Below are 17,844 nucleotides of genomic sequence, written 5' to 3' on the forward strand. Positions count from 1 at the left end.
AAAGGTTGGGAAGCAATGTGTTAGATGACCTCCCAATGGCAATACTGTTAGATGACCTCCCAATGGCAATACTGTTAGATGACCTCCCAATGGCAATACTGTTAGATGACCTCCCAATGACAATACTGTTAGATGACCTCCCAATGACCTCTACTGTTAGATGACCTCCCAATGGCAATACTGTTAGATGACCTCCCAATGGCAATACTGTTAGATGACCTCCCGATGATAACTGTACGTGTACATTCGAAACGATCAAAGCCAAGTCATGGAAGAAGTTTCGCCATGAATTTGTTTTATTCGCTAACATTGATGTGCTTGACTTTAGCTATTAGTGTGATGAAGTGGTCCGCACACTGGGTATTAGCTCCAAAAATATAAACTTTATTTCATTTTTACAAACTGCAATGTTTCGGTCCAACAGAGGGACCTTCCTCAGGATTTAGCTATTCACACATGGCTTGGGGACCTTCCTCAGGATTTAGCTATTCACACATGGCTTGTCAGCCTGGGCCATTAAAGTGAAAGTGAAAGCCCATTGGGAAACTCCAACTCCCATTGTCATTGTGACACAGCACTCCACAGCACACAAGTGAACACTGCACACTGCACACAACGAAATTGCATTTATGCCTCACCCGTGCAAGGGGGCATCCCTCAGTGGCGCCCCATGAGGAGCAGTGCGGTGGGACGGTACCATGCTCAGGGTACCTCAGTCATGGAGGAGGATGGGGGAGAGCACTGGTTGATTACTCCCCCCACCAACCTGGCGGGTCGGGAGTCGAACCGGCAACCTCTGGGATGCAAGTCTGACGCCCTAACCGCTCACCCATTAGAAGATGTGACCATTTCAATTGGTTTTGCCAAACAGCCTCACAGCTCATACCTGTTAATCTTTTAACAGGCCTACTTTTAAACGCTGAAAATTAGCTCTGGCCGCCGAGGTTGCTTTTCTCCCGGCGGATTCGCCTCGGTCACTCAACTTGCCAACCCTTCATTGGTCACACACACACACACACAAACACACAGACACACACGCATAGATGCGCGCGCGCGCACACACACACACACATACACACACACACACACACACACACACACACACACACACACACACACACATACACACACACACACAGCTAACTTCCTACAGTAAGTGAAGTGAAGGTACCCTCGATATCAGTGCCACATTCCAGAGTTGTTACCACTGTGTGCTGGAGATGGATCTATCTCCCCCCCTCTCTCTCTTCTCTCTCTCTCTCTCTCTCTCTCTCTCTCTCTCTCTCTCTCTCTCTCACACACACACACACACTGGATTTATATCTCAAATGATGTGAAATGTGAAGAATTGCATCTTTGACAATTCATCTCCACAGCAACATAGCAGCCAAACACAACTATCATTGGTTGTGTGTGTGTGTGTGTGTGTGTGTGTGTGTGTGTGTGTGCGCGCGTCTAAGAACGGTTTGGTTATTTGTGTGTGTCTGCTTATGTGTGTGTGTGTGTGTGTGTGTGTGTGTGTGTGTGTGTGTGTGTGTGTGTGTGTGTGTGTGTGTGTGTGTGTGTGTGTGTGTGTGTGTGTGTGCGTGTGAGCATGCGCGCATGTATACTGTATGTGTTTGTCTATCTTTGTGTGTGTCCATGAATGTTTTTCTGTCTGCGTGTGTGTGTGTGTGTGTGTTTATCAGCTGCAGTCTATGGGGATTAAATGGTTCATTTCTCTCCTTCACTCATCACATGAAGCGAACGCCAAGACTTCACTCTCAACTCCATGCCGTGTGTGTGCATGTGTTGTGATGTGTTGAGTGTGTGTGTGTGTGTGTGTGTGTGTGTGTGTGTGTGTGTGTGTGTGTGTGTGTGTGTGTGTGTGTGTGTGTGTGTGTGTGTGTGTGTGTGTGTGTGTGTGTGTGTGTGTGTGTGTGCATGCGTGCAAGTATGTGTGTGCATGCGTGTCTGTGTGTGCATGTGTGTGCGTGTGTGTATGTGTTGTGTGTATGCATGCATGTGTGTTTGTGTTTGTGTGTTTGTGTGCATGTTGTGTGAGTGAGATCTTGCAACCAAGCCCTATCCACATCTTATAGAGTCATATCGCTGTTGCACACACATACACTCACGCACGCACACACGCACACACACACACACACACACACACACACACACACACACACACACACACACACACACACACACACACACACACACACACACACAACCAAGCCCTGGCCACATCTAATGGAGCCATATCTCATTCTATCACACGTGTGGGAGTGTTAGGGTGTGCATACGAATATGCATGTGTGTGGGAGTGTTAGGGTGTGCATACGTGCATGCTTGGGAGTGTGTGAGTGTGTGTGTGTGCATGTTTGTGGGTATGTGCATATGTGTGTGTGTGTGTGTGTGTGTGTGTGTGTGTGTGTCTGCACGCGTGTTTGTGTGTGTGTGTATGTGTGTTTGTGTGTGTGTGCGTGCGCGTTCGTGTGTGTGTGTGTGTGTGTGTGTGTGTGTGTGTGTGTGTGTGTGTGTGTGTGTGTGTGTGCGTTCGGGTCTGTGTGTGTGTGTGTGTGTGCGTTCGTGTGTGTGTGTGTGTGTGTGTGTGTGCGCGTGCGTTCGTGTGTATGTGTGTGTGTGCGCGTGCGTTCGTGTGTGTGTGTGTGGGTATGATAAACCGTCATGGTTTGGAACAGGCGGCAACGTTTCACTCTACAGTCAGATCTGATACACCACAAGAAATCCTCCCACTGCAGTGTGTGTGTGTGTGTGTGTGTGTGTGTGTGTGTGTGTGTGTGTGTGTGTGTGTGTGTGTGTGCGCGCGTGTGTACGCGCATGTGTGTGAAAGTCTGCGCGTGTGTGTGTGTGTGCGTGTGCGTGTGTGTGTGTGTGTGTGTGTGCGCGTGTGTGTGAAAGCCTGCGTGTGTGTGTGCTTGTGTATGTGTGTGTGTGTGATTGCGTGTGTGTGTAAGATATGATGTGATATCCACAGTATGAAATCCTCCCTCCGCATATGTGTTTTTATTTCAGCTGATGAATGGGAGTGCATGGGAAGAAATATGTACACACACACACACATACACACACACACACGCACACACACACACACACACACACACGCACACACACACACACACACACTGCAAATTAAGGGGGTCTTCAAACAAGATGAAAAACATTACAATTAAGGGGAAAAGTACTCAAAACAAGTGAAATAATCTGTCCATGCAGCAAGTGAATTTCACTTGGTAAGATTTCTTAAAATAAGATTTCCGAAAGACTTGTTTCTAGATTTAATGGAGGCATTTGGAAGGCTTAAAACAAGACAAATATGCTCATTATGAGACGAAATGACTTGGGTTTCAACTTTTTCTAGCCCTAAATTAAGTGAAATATACTAAATACTAGATTAAATTTCTTGAAAAGCAACCGTTTGCAACCTCAAAGTAAGTGAAACATACTGAAAACAAGCATATCAAAATACTGGTTTTAAGATTATACATCTTGAAAAGCAACTTTTCGCTACCTCAAAATGAGTGAAACATACTGAAAACAAGCATATTAAAATACTGGATATAAGATTATACATCTTGAAAAGCAACTTTTTGCTACCTCAAAATAAGTGAGATGTACTGAATACAAGCATTTACACTCTTTTCCTTTGGCAAATTAAGCTCAATATTAGTAAAGGAAACACTAAATGTAGAGTACAGTATTCCAGAAAGACTGAATTCTGTCTTAAACCAAGATCCATGATGATCTTGAAACGAGGCGGTCTTCATGCTAAAACTAAACCTTAAAAGCATTTTTACAATATACAAAAAAACACAACCAGAATGACTTGTTAACATATTTAACATTTATTATTTCCTCTTTGTTCACACAAAATCACAGTTGGCATTTTCCAACATTGCACTCTGATATACAGGCTTTGAAAAAGTCTCTTTACATTTCTCTCAGTCCTTATGAAACAGCATTTTAACATTGTATGCTGAAATACAGGATAGACAGATCAGACACATTCAGACAGTAGCTGGGTTGCCTGAAAAACGTTTCTGCTCACTTGCGCCACTTCAGGGACTATGGCGAGTAACTCAATTTCGTTTGGGACTGGGCTATATGCTTAAGACAAATAACTTAGATGTACTGGGACGCCAGTAATATAAGGAAATTAAATTCTCAGCCCTTATGAAGTAGCGATTTTCCACTATTGCAACCTGAAATACAGAATTTGAAAAATCTTAAGGGATACCCCACTCCCATTTAAAATGAGCCACTCACCAAAGTCCCTAGACTTGGATAAGTGAGCAGGAGCTTTCCAGGTGAACCAGCCATTTTGCTGCTTTGCATTGCATCCTGAATACAGGCTTTGAATATATCTCTTCACATTTCCCTCAGTCCTTCTGAAGCAGCATTTTAACATTGTATGCTGAAATACAGGATGGGTATAACTAAAGGGATACCCCACTCCCAGGTGAAATCGAGCCTCAATTTGGCAGCAAAAACGTTTGAGATCGTAACCTTGGAGTACAGTCCTTATGAAGCAGCATTTTAACATTGTATGCTGAAATATAGGATAGGTAAAACTTAAGGGATACCCCACTCCCAGGTGAAATTGAGCCTCAATTTGGCAGTGCAGACGGTTGAAATCATAACCTTAGAGTACAGCAACTACTTTATGCTCAGCAAAGCAATTGTCACCTATATTAACATCTTATTTGCTGTGATGGGGGTTGGCAACACAAAGACTGTTTAAGATCCTGTCTTGTACCTTCAAAAGACCTTCTCTATGCTACTCTTTGATGGGTCACATTCAGACAGTGGTTGGGTTGCCTGAAAAACGTTTCTGCTCACTTGCGCCACTCCAGGGACTATGGCGAGTGACTCAATTTCGTTTGGGACTGGGCTATATGTTTAAGACAAATACCTTAGATGTACTGCGACGCCAGTAAAATAAGGAAATTAAATTCTCAGCCCTTATGAAGTAGCGATTTTCCACTATTGCATCCTGAAATACAGAATTTGAAAAATCTTAAGGGATACCCCACTCCCATTTAAAATGAGCCACTCACTAAAGTCCCTAGACTTGGATAAGTGAGCAGGAGCTTTCCAGGTGAACCAGCCACTGTCTCAATTTCACTTTGGGGTGGGGTTCACAATTCCCACCTCTTACGAAGCAGCATTTTGCTGCTTTGCATTGCATCCTGAATACAGGCTTTGAATACATCTCTTCACATTTCTCTCAGTCCTTCTGAAGCAGCATTTTAACATTGTATGCTGAAATACAGGATGGGTATAACTTAAGGGATACCCCACTCCCAGGTGAAATCGAGCTTTAATTTGGCAGCAAAAACGTTTGAGATCATTTTGCTGCTTTGCATTGCATCCTGAAATACAGGCTTTGAATAAATCTCTTCACATTTCTCTCAGCCCTTATGCAGCAGCATTTTAACACTGTATGCTGAAATACAGGATAGGTATACCACACTCCCAGGTGAAATTGAGCCTTGAAATAGTAACCTTAGAGTACATCAACTACTTTAAGATGGTAATATAGGTGACAATTGCTTTGCTGAGCATATTTGCTGTGATGGGGGTTGGCAACACAAAGACTGTTTTAACCCGGTCTTGTACCTTCAGAAGCGCGCTCTCTATTCTGCTCTTTGATGGGTCACATTAAGACAGTGGCTGGGTTACCTGAAAAACTTTTCTGCTCACTTGCACAACTCGAGGGACTATAGCAAGTGACTCAATTTCGCTTAGGTTTGGGGTACATGTTTAAGACAAACAACTTAGATGTACTGGGACCCCAGTAATAAAAGGAAATTAAATTCTGCCATTATGAGGTAGCGTTTTTCCAACATTGTATCCTGAAATACAGGCGTTAAGGGATACCCCACTTGGAGATAAAACTGAGCCACTCAAAGTGAGCAAGAGAGTTTTCCCGGTGACCCAGCCATTGCCTCAATTTCACTTTGCGGTGGGGTATTGGTCAAAGACCAACACCTTAGACCCACTGAATAATTACAAAAAACAGCAATTAACTTGTGAAACACACAAAACAATGCAATAGTAACAATCAGTAATCAACAACTGACAGATTTACTTCTCAATGAATGCGTTCCACTCGGCCATTGCTTTTTTGTATGAACTAGTGGCATCCTTATCATGGAGGGCGTCACCAATGACCTCCGTTTGAATAACAGAGAGCAGGGTTGCCACACATTTGGGGTATGTGAGGTGCAATGTATAATAGTATGCCATCAACACCAACATCCCCTCTGAAAAATCTTCCTGCTTGAGGGTTGTAACAGGTACGTTACCCACAGCCACAATGGTAGTTGAGCCATCAAACAGCAGAACTGGGGAGCAGAGAGGACGCTTCTGCAGGTAGAGGGCAGGGTCTTCGTTTGACTGGAGCAAAAAAAAAAAAAGAATGTGCAGAGAGAAGACAAACAAATGTTTAACGTTGGCAACTTGCAGATTTTAAGACTTAAAGATTCTAAAAACATTTATTTACAACAGGGGAGGGAGGAATGCATCAAGTATGATTCCTACAACTTAAACACCACACAACTTTTTTATTGTCCTGAAATGGCTTGGAACTCAATGTTTTGCGTCACTGGCCAGTTCCCTCATCTGGTGGCCCTGGCCTGAAACAGCACATGCAGGTTTGCCCACTGAACAATGGAAAAGCCCCTTCAAAAAGGAGAGCTGAACGCCTCAAGAGCAATGATGTGGGTTCAACCTTCTCAAAATAAACAGTAGCCTTTTGTCTCCTCGTTCTCCTTACTGGAAATGTGAAATAAAAATGGGGGTATACCGAGAACAAGTCATATCAAACATACTGTGTAGGGAAGTGCAGAACATGATTGCAGTTGTGTGAACGACGAAGGAGGGAACTCATGAGCAAGGGAGAGAATCGCACATATGAACATTGAAAAAGACTCTTAGAAGTGGAGAGCTGGTCAGCTCAGCAGTGTCAAAAACAGACAGAGTAACAGACACATCATGTAATAAATGTAGTATAGATTAATAACAGACAAGCTGATGAAAAGTTTTAGATTTTTTGTTGCAGTTTTGTGAATTAATGAATTCGCATAAATCTGGGGAAATATTTGCTTACCTTCAAGATATGAATAAGTGCCTCACTGCAAGCGAGCTTCTTTGGTGGCAAAACGGATGAGGGGAAGAGGGGTGGCAGTGCATTGAAGAGGGCCAGTGTGAAATCCACTAAAGAATAGAAAGAATGGTCAGAATGCTGTAACAATATTATTACATGTGAAAAGGGCTCTACATTAACCCATTGATGCTGGACATTGCATTGTGCAACATTGGCCCTGGCGCTTCACAACATTCAGGGTCGTGAGATTCGAGACAATTTTATGAAAATAAAGGTATGTTAAGAGTTAAATGAACACATTCCAATGCAAGATGAGGGTCTCAACATTTAAATACAACTTATTGCATGTTTTTATGTGCTTCAGATGTTAATATATTTAGGTTTTTATATTCTGAGGGCAACCTTTCTTAAAAAGGGCTTAGGCATTCACTGCATATAAATATGGAACAGCAACTTACCACTGCGAACATCCAAAGGAAAAGGGGGTTTGAGGACTTCCTTCCACACGCTATAGAACTGCACCTTCGTGCAGAATTCTGTCCATCTTCCTCTTACGTCCTCGATGTATCTGCGGTTAGTACCATCTACTATGCGCCGTAGTTCATCCATGGCCTGAAACATCATAAAACACTGTGTTCAAAACGCTTACAACATACACAGCAATTGAGGTTCAGATGAGAAGAAAAAAAACAAAACATACGTTTCGAACATCTTTAAAGCATGGATATGCATCAAGGATTTTTGCAGGTCGGTCTTCTTCCTTGGTAACATCTGAATCGATAAAGGCCCGTCTGGCTTCGAACTCGAGGTCCAGAATTTGCGCCACATCATTTTGATTGGGTTTTGCATTGGGCTTGTTGTACATGTTGCTCAAGGTTTTGTAGTGTCTGGCCTGCATCTTCAGACTGTCGAGACCCGCTTAAACAACAATAAAAACAAATACATCTTAATGTTAACATTGTAACACCAGTGAAAATTAAAAAATACAAATAATAAAATGTGAAAATACAAATAATGTTTTGCAAAACTTATGAACAAGGACTACAGGCTGGGAAGTGTGCTGAGGAGGGCTTACCAGCAACATCTTTTGCAGGCATGGTTGGTGAAGCAATCACAGTCATGGGTGCCGGTGAGGAAGACCTGGATGATGGAATTGCTGCTTTGGTGCCACTCTTTTTTGGCACAGGGGGATCTCGTGCTGGGGACGCTTGAGAAATAATAGGGGAAAAATACAGAAAAATTATAATCTCTTAAAGGGACACTGAGATTTTTAGTTGTTTATTTCCAGAATTCATGCTGCCCATTCACTAATGTTTCCTTTTTCATGAATATTTACCGCCACCATCAAATTCTAAGCATTCATTATGACTGGAAAAAAAATGCACTTTTCATACATGAAAAGGGGGATCTTCTCCATGGTCCACCATTTTGAATTTCCAAAAATAGCCATTTTTAGCTGCAAAAATGACTGCTTGGACCATACTAGAACATATGTGTTTATTACTCAGTAAACTTTCATGTAAAGATCAAATTTCACAATAGGCAACACAGTTTCCATGATCAGCATAGTTGCAGTACCTTTTATGACCATTTCATGCACAGTGTCCCTTTAAACTAGCACCACCCACCAGCGACCAAAACTTATTTTTTGCCTGCGAGTGGGTATAGCCTCAGACAATGTCCGAAAGCCCTGAATCTGGCAAACCAATCACAACGCAGGGGATATACATGTTTTGAATCTTTCGGACGGGGTTTTCAGGGAGTTATGACAAAGCGTTGGCCAATAGGCATAGACAGTTTGAAAAACTGGTTGTTGCCATCAACAATCTTCCGATGAGTCATTGATCGGGGCTGGACTAAATATTCACTTCTAGTCTGGCTTGTCAGGCCAGATCACACGCACACACAGACACGTAGTTATGTTTTGCAAAACTTATGAACAAGGATTACATGCTGGAAAGTGCTGAGGAGGGCTTACCAGCAACATCTTTCGCAGGCATGGTTGGTGAAGCAATTGCAGTCCTGGGTGCCGGTGAGGAAGACCTGGATGATGGAATGGATGCTTTGGTGCCACTCTTTGCCTTTTTTGGCACAGGGGGATCTCGTGCTGGGGACACTTCGAGAAATAATTGGGGGGGAGGGGAGCAGCAGGAGGAGAAGGAATCACACACAAACACAATTATTAAAATGAATACAACCAAAAATCAGGCATAGTGCAACTTTGGTTCAACAAAGTACAAAAAAATAAAATGAATATAAATTTAAAAAGATAAACAAAAACCTTCTAGTTTCGTTTCATGACTGTAGTAATTGTTACTTTTGCATACCTGCACTGCAATTGTCATCACTGAGGTCGTCACTGCTCTCAAGAATGACTGTATCAGCCGATCCGCTCGTGTCTGTCAAATCCGTGTCAATGTCTTGGTCTTCACTGAAGAGAGTCTTTGCTGGGCCTCTCAGAAGAACTGGGCCCTGCCTCTTCCTGCATGGGGATCTCATATTCTGGAGTCGCTTGAACATTTTTGTGTAGACCGTCAGCTGTGGTGAAAGAATGCTAGTTAAGTAGTCAATCTTTTTCCCCCAGTTCGTTGGTTGTTTTGGTTTAGTAGAAAAGAGAAGAGCAAGTTAATTTGCCTGGCACAAAAGTACTGCTATATACTACACATTTCAAGAAAAGAAACAGTCATCCACAAAGTTGACGGTATAAGATTTGTGGTAGAGAGCAAGGATTTCAGTGACCTGAAATATTTACTGTTAATTTAGTGCAAGAATGCACTAGTCCCCATATGACAGTGGTATGGCACAGATCGGAGTCCTAATGCACAGTCCAGGTAGATAGCTAGTACCGTATTCAACACACACACGGTGGTGGGTTAGAGCTTGTAGCAGGAGGCATTTTAGACATTACAAAAGAGATAGAAGGCAAATAGACATATTTTTAAGAAAACAAGATAAAACAATACTTACATGTGGCATATTTGGATCAGTATCACGCAACATGGGGTAGTACTCAATTATTTTCTGCGACATGACTTTCATTTCCAGCTTTGAGGGATAGCTTGCTTCTTTTCCCATCGGACTTGCGCGAAGGATTGCAACCATGCTTGTTATGGTGTTTCTTATTAGTCTGCAACACAGCTCCTTCGACATCTTGAAGCCTCTTTCCTTCCCACTCTGAAGGAGTGCAAAATATTGAGCCCGTACCAAATCCAACTCTGAGTCCGTGTAAACGACATATTCTGGAGGGTCTGGCATCTTCATCTTTTTCTCATCTGATGTGGGAGTGGAGGTCTTAAGCTGGCATGGTGACGCAGAAGTAGTTGAGGGCATGCTCCTGTATTCACTGCAAGCACTTGAATCTTGGTCTATATTTCCAGACTATTAGAATAATGCAGGAAGAAAACAAAATGCATTGGGACAATTAGAAATATGGTTAATGCTTAATACAATTTAATGTTCATAAAGTACATAGTGCATACATAGATGTATAGATAGATCTGATGTAACTTACATTTTCATTGATAAAATCCCAAATTCTTCTCCTTCTAAGAAAGTTTTCAGGGCCAGGAAAAAGGTCTTGCAAGTCCTCTCGGCTAAGGGCTTTCAAGGTGCATTCGTCAACACTTGCAGCTGTAGACGACAAATAAAAACACTGTGTGTAAAGTAGAGTCAAGTTAAAAATCCAAGCAATACCTTTTTTGAACATTTCCTGCAGTGTCCCTTTAACCTAAAAAAAATCTTTACCTTCCAATACCGAACGAGTGGCTTCATCAAAGCCATCCATTGTCATCAGGTTAGGCGGCAGGCTATAAACAAAAACACAAAGCCAGAATTAATTAGCGGGGGGGAAACGTGGATATCCATGCACACACTCTTCTGTGTGCAGACAGCGAGCGAGTCGTGATGGAAAATTCCAGACTAGAGCTCTAGCCAATTGGTTTGACTTCGGTCGAACAATCCAGTCAGTGTGCCCCAAGCCAGGCCGTGCCCTCACGCAACACCTTTGAAAGTCGATTATAACCAGGCTAGCGTGCCCCCATTCTCGGACATAGCTACTGTTAATTTTAGCAGCAACATACACACATTTGCTCACAAATAAAACCTTATGTGTATGCTCGGAATATCATGCATAAAGTTGGTTATTCAAATCGGAAGCAGATCCCCGCGGGCGTTGCTAATGCTAAAATGGCCGCCAAATGACAGGACCAGAGCCGTAGACGGCTCTGGACAGGACTAGCAACTCTGCTAGCAGTGCCACATGCGGTTTGAGTGTTAGCCATAACCAAAAACATGAGGTTTGAATGTTAGCCATAACCAAAAACGTTCCGTTTGGGTGTTTAACTATAACGACAATACATGAAAGCGATAAAAAAGTACATGCATCTAATAAAGATAACCGTGTGTATTCTCGGAACATCACGCATTTGGTTGTTCAAATCGGAAACAGATGCCCGCGGGTGTTTCCAATGCTAAAATGGCCGCACAAACGACAAGGCTACCAACTCTGCTAGCAGTGCCCCATTAGTCAGCTAGAAAAAAACATGCTGTTTCAGTGTTGGCCAAAATATACCACAGCGATAAAAAGTGCATGCATCCAATAAAAATAACATATACCATCATATGAAGTACGTACACACTTCTGGTTAATAACGCGAACGTGTTTGGGTTGGGTTTCACCCACCACATAATCCCTTTTTCAAAACTGGAAGTTGGCCACGAGCAAACGCCAGCTAGCGTGCTAAGCAAGTGACCAGTCCAGTCGACTTGAGAAACAGTCACAGGAAACCCCTTAATAAAACGTTGATGTTAGCGAGAAAATAACAATTATATATGTATATATATATATACACGTTACGCTCCCTTACCTTGATTGAGCCGCTTCTTCGCCTGTCTTCTTCGTCTTCCAATACTACTGCGTAGAGTACATGAGGGTACTCTCGTGGTTTGAAACTCAACCTTGAACTCTCACTTGCACTGACGCAATTGACGTCGGAACGTTGGATGACGTAAACCGAGGATGGGAATAAAATATAATGTATTATGACCTTTTAAAACATATTACAAGTTTTTCACAACAACATATTGATCATATTAAAATAAATTAAGTGAAATGAAACTGAATATGTTCCCTTTTAAAATAATAAATACAAATGACTATCCACCCCAGTGATCCACCACATGCAGTGCAGTCAGGATCAATCATATTGATGAATGAATGAAATGCGAGCGAAAGTTGACTGGCATCATGGCGGCTTGGAGGTGTTGGATTTGTTTTGTCTTTGTTGCGCTCGCTTAGTCTTAGTTTTATTAAGCCATATCAATGCAAGTCATAGTCGCAGCCCGGATTTTTGGGTTTACTGTGGTATCGATGGATGTGAAAAGGACTTTAGAGTTTTCAACTCTTTTTTTCGCCACATTAAACTAGGGGGGGGGGGGTGTAAATACCAAATAGGCCTACCACAATAGCCCTGATTTTCTGATGCTACCACATGTTTGAAGCACTGCTGTGTAATTGTTTTAGTTTTTTTTTTTTTTTAAACCTTCCAACCCCCCCACCCAAGAAATTGCTTATCCCACCCCAAAACATGTGTTTTTCGCCAGTTTATAACTGTGAAAGCCCAACTGGGAAACTCCAACTCCCATTGTCATTATGACACAGCACATGAGAACACAATGAAATTGCATTTATGTCTCACCCATGCAAGGGGGCAGCCTCCAATGGGGCCCGAAAGGGAGCAGTGCGGTGGGACGGTACCATGCTCAGGGTACCTCAGTCATGGAGGAGGATGGGGGAGAGCACTGGTTGATTACTGCCCCCACCAACCTCACCCATAACTGCCTTATCCACAGTTATCCCAAAACTACACATGAGTATGCTCATGATTTCCCATTTAATAGTCTAAAATGTGTGATGCTGTATCACAGTAGAACTTTGAGCTATATAAGTACAATGTCAAGGTCATAATAGAGGTCAAAGGTTACAAAATATCGATTTTTAAGGGGAAAATACGTGTTTTTCAACTGCTGTTCCAGTACAATGCACTAATTATTTCCCATATTAGCAATTTTATGATCTTACATGTGGCATATCATATTACAGTTGTACTTTGAAATATGCAAGTACAATGTCATGAAAGGTCAAAGGTTACAAAATATCGATTTTTAAGGGGGAAAAATTGTGGCATTCGATTGCTGACCCAGTGCAACACATAGATTATGTTCATAATGGTCAATTTAATGATCTTAGGTCTTTGAACTATGCAAGTACAATGGTTCAAGGTCATAATACAGGTCAAAGGTTACAAAATATTGATGGGGGGTGCTATTTTCAAACCGTTTTTCACGAAAAAAAAAAAGTGTGAAAATGAATAAACCTTTAATATTAACACACTTTTCATCTAGCTCTTGACTTTTCTAATCATAAATATTGCTAATGTGTCACAATAAGGTGGTGTAAAGAGCAAAAGGGACCTCAGAGACAAAGGTCAAGCAAGTTGGATGACCCAAGTGTAAACAATAAATCGGTTAACTTTATGTGCATGGCACCAATTTCAAATCAGATCTACATGTTGCTACTATGCTTAGAAAATTGTAATGTGGGTTTATTATTCAGGGCCAATACCCTCTTCCATCATAACTGAAGTTTCACATGTGAAGAAAAAATAACAACAACAGCATCAATGTTACCAATGGTGAATGTGCCTTTCTTGATGTTTTTTTGGTTCATGCAAATTTCTCTTTGCCTCTTTGTAAGCATAGGCTTCACTTGTGGATACCAGGCCCTCAAACATACTTCATGAAGACTATTTCTGACCAGTTGAGCAGAAACATGCACATCAGTACCCTGCAAACCTCATTTTTCAGGGCTCTGGCAGTGCTTTTCCTGTGCCATCTGTTCCAAGGAAGGAGATGGTGATCCCAACCCATGGTAACTCCAGGGGTGGGACATTGAAAACATGCATGTGACCAAAAAACAGCCAGAAAGGATGGAAAAAGAGAGATAGGCTGTTAACCAGGATAACTCTGTTTTGGGGCTTGTTTATATTACCTTTACCATTTCTACTATTTGTTAAATGTGCATAACAGTAGTCAAATGGACTCGCAGTGTTGCTTCCTAACTGGACAGGCTGATATCACAAAAGTGATCCACACTGAACATTGTGACATAAGAGACAATGCGTTTACCCCTTTGCGCAGAGCCTATGTTTTAACCTTACACTCATAATGCTCCATGATGCTTTATATTAACAGTTATGAATAATGAATCTAGCTTATAATGCTTTATAAATCCAAGGGTGTCATTAGTGCTCATGACTGGCTATCTACAGGCTGCCTGATGGGGCTTATAGTACATTATGAGTACCTATACCCCTCTATGCACAGACCTGGATGATAAACTGTCATAAGGGCTCATACGATGCTATAATGTTTCATGTGAGATCATAAGTCGTCAATGTGTGCTCTAAGTAAAGTGAAGTTCATATGGATGCATCTATAATGCACTGTATAATGCACATATATAATGCACCATAATGTACTGTAAGACCCATCAGGCAGCCTGTAGTTTATATCCAGTCATGAGCACTCATAATACCCTTGGATTTATAAAGTATTATAAGCTAGATTCATGGTTATGCATTACTGTTAACATAAAGCATCATGAAACATCATCGGTGTAGTCGTAATGCGAAGTAATTATAATGTGCATTATAATATGTTATAAATGCGCTCATAATGCGCTATAGATATGGGCTTCATAGAAAGTGTTACCCATTTGCCAAATGCAATGTAATGTAATGTAAGACTCAGACTTGCAGTTTTGAACAAACATTTGTCATTTCCTTAAAATCCGAGGAATAACGTGTATTTTAAGATAATTTTTCTGTGACTCTTGAATCAAGCATGTTGAGCTTGTTATTGAATCTTAAAACAAGACTTATTTTGATGAGGAGAGGAGATGATGAGGAGGAGAAGCGTCATACATCTCATTTTCAGTGTTAACTGTCTCATTTTAGGATTCCCTGCCTGTTTGAGACAAAGAAGTACTATTTCACTTGATATAAGATTATACTATTCTTAAAATGAGAAATCAATTCTTAAAACAAGAAAAAATATCTAGCACTTCTAAATTTAAGTTTTTTTTTCTTGGGAAGAACCAAATAATTTGCAGTGCACACATGCAGGCATGCACACACACATGTAGGCTTTCACACACATTCAGGAACGCACACACACACACACACACACACACACTCACACACACACACACACACACACACACACACACACACACACACACACACACACACTCTCACACACACACACACACACACACACACACACACACTCCCTGAGCTGATTAATAGCTCTGCATGGGTGTAAATATGTGGGGAATCGCCAAAACACACACACACACACACACACACACACACACACACACACACACTGTAGATAGACAGGCAGATAAACACCATGACATCATATATGACTCTCTTCAACTCTTCCAACCACACCTGCACCAACTTAGCACAGTGTCTTTACTCACTGGCACCATATGTCTTTGTCTTTTCTTACTGGTACGCACTGCAGCGGTCGAGTTGAAAGTGAAAGCCCATTGGGAAACTCCAACTCCCATTGTCATTGTGACACAGCACTCCACAGCACACAAGTGAACACTGCACACAACGAAATTGCATTTATGCCTCACCCGTGCAAGGGGGCAGCCCTCAGTGGCGCCCCATGGGGAGCAGTGCGGTGGGACGGTACCATGCTCAGGGTACCTCAGTCATGGAGGAGGATGGGGGAGAGCATTGGTTGATTGCTCCCCCCACCAACCTAGCGGGTCGGGAGTCGAACCGGCAACCTCTGGGATGCAAGTCTGACGCCCTAACCGCTCACCCATGACTGTGTTGTAAAGTCAAAGCAGGGTGGGGATGTTCAGAAAAGTAATCTGATTATTGGGGGTTTGAGGGATATGTCCCCTGAGAATAACTTTGCACTGTATCTTTTAGCACAATGTCTTCTTACTGGTACCGTGTGTCTTTACTTACTGATATGTCTTTTCTTATTGCACTACCTTATTTAGCACAATGTCTTCTTACTGGTACCGTGTGTCTTTACTTACTGATATGTCTTTTCTTATTGCACTACCTTATTTAGCACAATGTCTTCTTACTGGTACCGCATGTCTTTCTTATGGCTAACTTAGCACTGTGCCTTACTGGTACCGCATGTCTTTCTTATGGCTAACTTAGCACTGTGCCTTACTGGTACCGCATGTCTTTATCTTTTCTTACTGGTACCATATGTATTTCTTTATTACACTAATGTACCATTACAAAATGTCTTTCTCACTGCACTAACTTACCGGCATCTCTTTCTTATTTTGCTAACTTACCGGCATCTCTTTCATATTTCGCTAACTTACCAGTAGGTTTGTCTTATTTTGCTAACTTACCCATAATTCTTTCTTATTTCGCTTACTGACCCGTATCTCTTTCTTATTTCATTAACTGACCCGTATCTCTTTTCTTATTTTGCTGACCTCCCTATCTCTTTCCCAGTGCACTGACTTACCTGTATCTTTCTGCACTATTTCGCTGGCAGGACGCTAGTCAAGTCCACCTTTGTAGACCTTTTGATGATGGTGAATACTTAATACAAGCGGTGTATGGCTTCCTGACTGAAGAGACAGCCGTCTACCACTACTCTCCCCACTCCAAACAGGTTGCGCAATGGATAGGTGATGTGGCAATCTTCTTCAATGGAGTGACGTGACCTGTGCAACAGGACCTGAATGGTCCAAGTTTGAATTGTGTAACTTTACCTGAAGAAGGTCGGATGACCGAAACGTTGTATTAAAGTTTGTTGGTGGAATGGACAGTGTGCGGGATTTCTTTGCACTTGATTGACAACCCCGCTGGGATAACATCCTACGCACCTGCCCAACTACAAAGGTGTTCAAAAGCGTCTTAGTTGAACAGTGTTCTAAACAAAATAAAGATAGACTCAGGCAAGTCCAAAACTCATATGTGGCAACAGCAGAGGCAGAATCCGAGACAAGGCTGAGTCCAACTACTAGCAGAAATCGAGACAAGGCTGAGTCCAACTACTAGCAGAAATCGAGACAAGGCTGAGTCCAACTACTAGCAGAAATCGAGACAAGGCTGAGTCCAACTACTAACAGGTCCAAGATATAGAAGCTTCAGTCCAGAGTAGTACAGTACTAGTATGCATCCCTGCTTACTGGTATATCTTTTTTCTTAGTGCTCTGAATCCTGTTTGTCAAATGTAGTTTGGGAGGAGTCCAAGGGGTGCCTTCCTTATTCTCGCCTTTGTGGAAATGTAATCCCTCCTATCCATTCACCTGTCTTGCGTGAAGGCTCTCGAAGTTCCCCACCTCCTCCCCAAATTTCACTTGTGGTCACACTAGTGGTGTCAACAATGATCGATTCGGCGATGCAATCCAATGCGGGGCATGGACGATCCAGAATCGATCCGGCAAGTTCCAGAATCGATCCGACAATTTTTTTAAGTTTCAATTACTTCCATGGATATTTCGGGAGCAAATGAATGTTAAATTAAATAAAAGCACTTCAAAACATGGCAAGACTGATACAGACTGATACAGAAAACAGCCAATAAATTGTTGCTCAGTATCTGACTACTTTTATTGCCTCATCATGACTGATTAAACATTTGCTTTGCTTTCAGTAGATATGTAATGCATTGTA

General features: G+C 42.1%; 1 protein-coding gene across 1 annotated transcript; it reads right to left on the bottom strand.

Moving 5' to 3' along the window:
* Nucleotides 1-3,825: 3,825 nt before the first annotated feature.
* On the bottom strand, nt 3,826-12,227 carry si:ch211-208g1.1 (uncharacterized). The gene is made up of 11 exons (XM_063193210.1): nt 11,977-12,227; nt 10,856-10,917; nt 10,623-10,741; nt 10,079-10,489; nt 9,439-9,649; nt 9,090-9,227; nt 8,187-8,318; nt 7,812-8,029; nt 7,570-7,723; nt 7,115-7,221; nt 3,826-6,402 (listed from the first exon to the last, which is right to left on the bottom strand). Exons 2-11 carry the CDS (start codon nt 10,899-10,901, stop codon nt 6,091-6,093), a joined length of 1,848 nt encoding a protein of 615 aa, XP_063049280.1. The 5' UTR covers nt 10,902-10,917; nt 11,977-12,227; the 3' UTR covers nt 3,826-6,090.
* Nucleotides 12,228-17,844: the final 5,617 nt, after the last annotated feature.

Source organism: Engraulis encrasicolus, unplaced genomic scaffold (genome assembly GCF_034702125.1).
Source record: "Engraulis encrasicolus isolate BLACKSEA-1 unplaced genomic scaffold, IST_EnEncr_1.0 scaffold_31_np1212, whole genome shotgun sequence".
Taxonomy (NCBI): Eukaryota; Metazoa; Chordata; class Actinopteri; order Clupeiformes; family Engraulidae; genus Engraulis; species Engraulis encrasicolus.

What these genes read in the sequence shown, in the direction of transcription:
- si:ch211-208g1.1 (XM_063193210.1), bottom strand. Translation starts at nt 10,901, where the DNA reads ATGACAATGGATGGCTTTGATGAAGCCACTCGTTCGGTATTGGAAG. An exon ending in GGGATTTTATCAATGAAAAT is followed by an intron (nt 10,490 to 10,622) that starts GTAAGTTACATC and finishes TTATTCTAATAG; the next exon opens with TCTGGAAATATAGACCAAGA. An exon ending in TCCTTTGGATGTTCGCAGTG is followed by an intron (nt 7,222 to 7,569) that starts GTAAGTTGCTGT and finishes TCTATTCTTTAG; the next exon opens with TGGATTTCACACTGGCCCTC.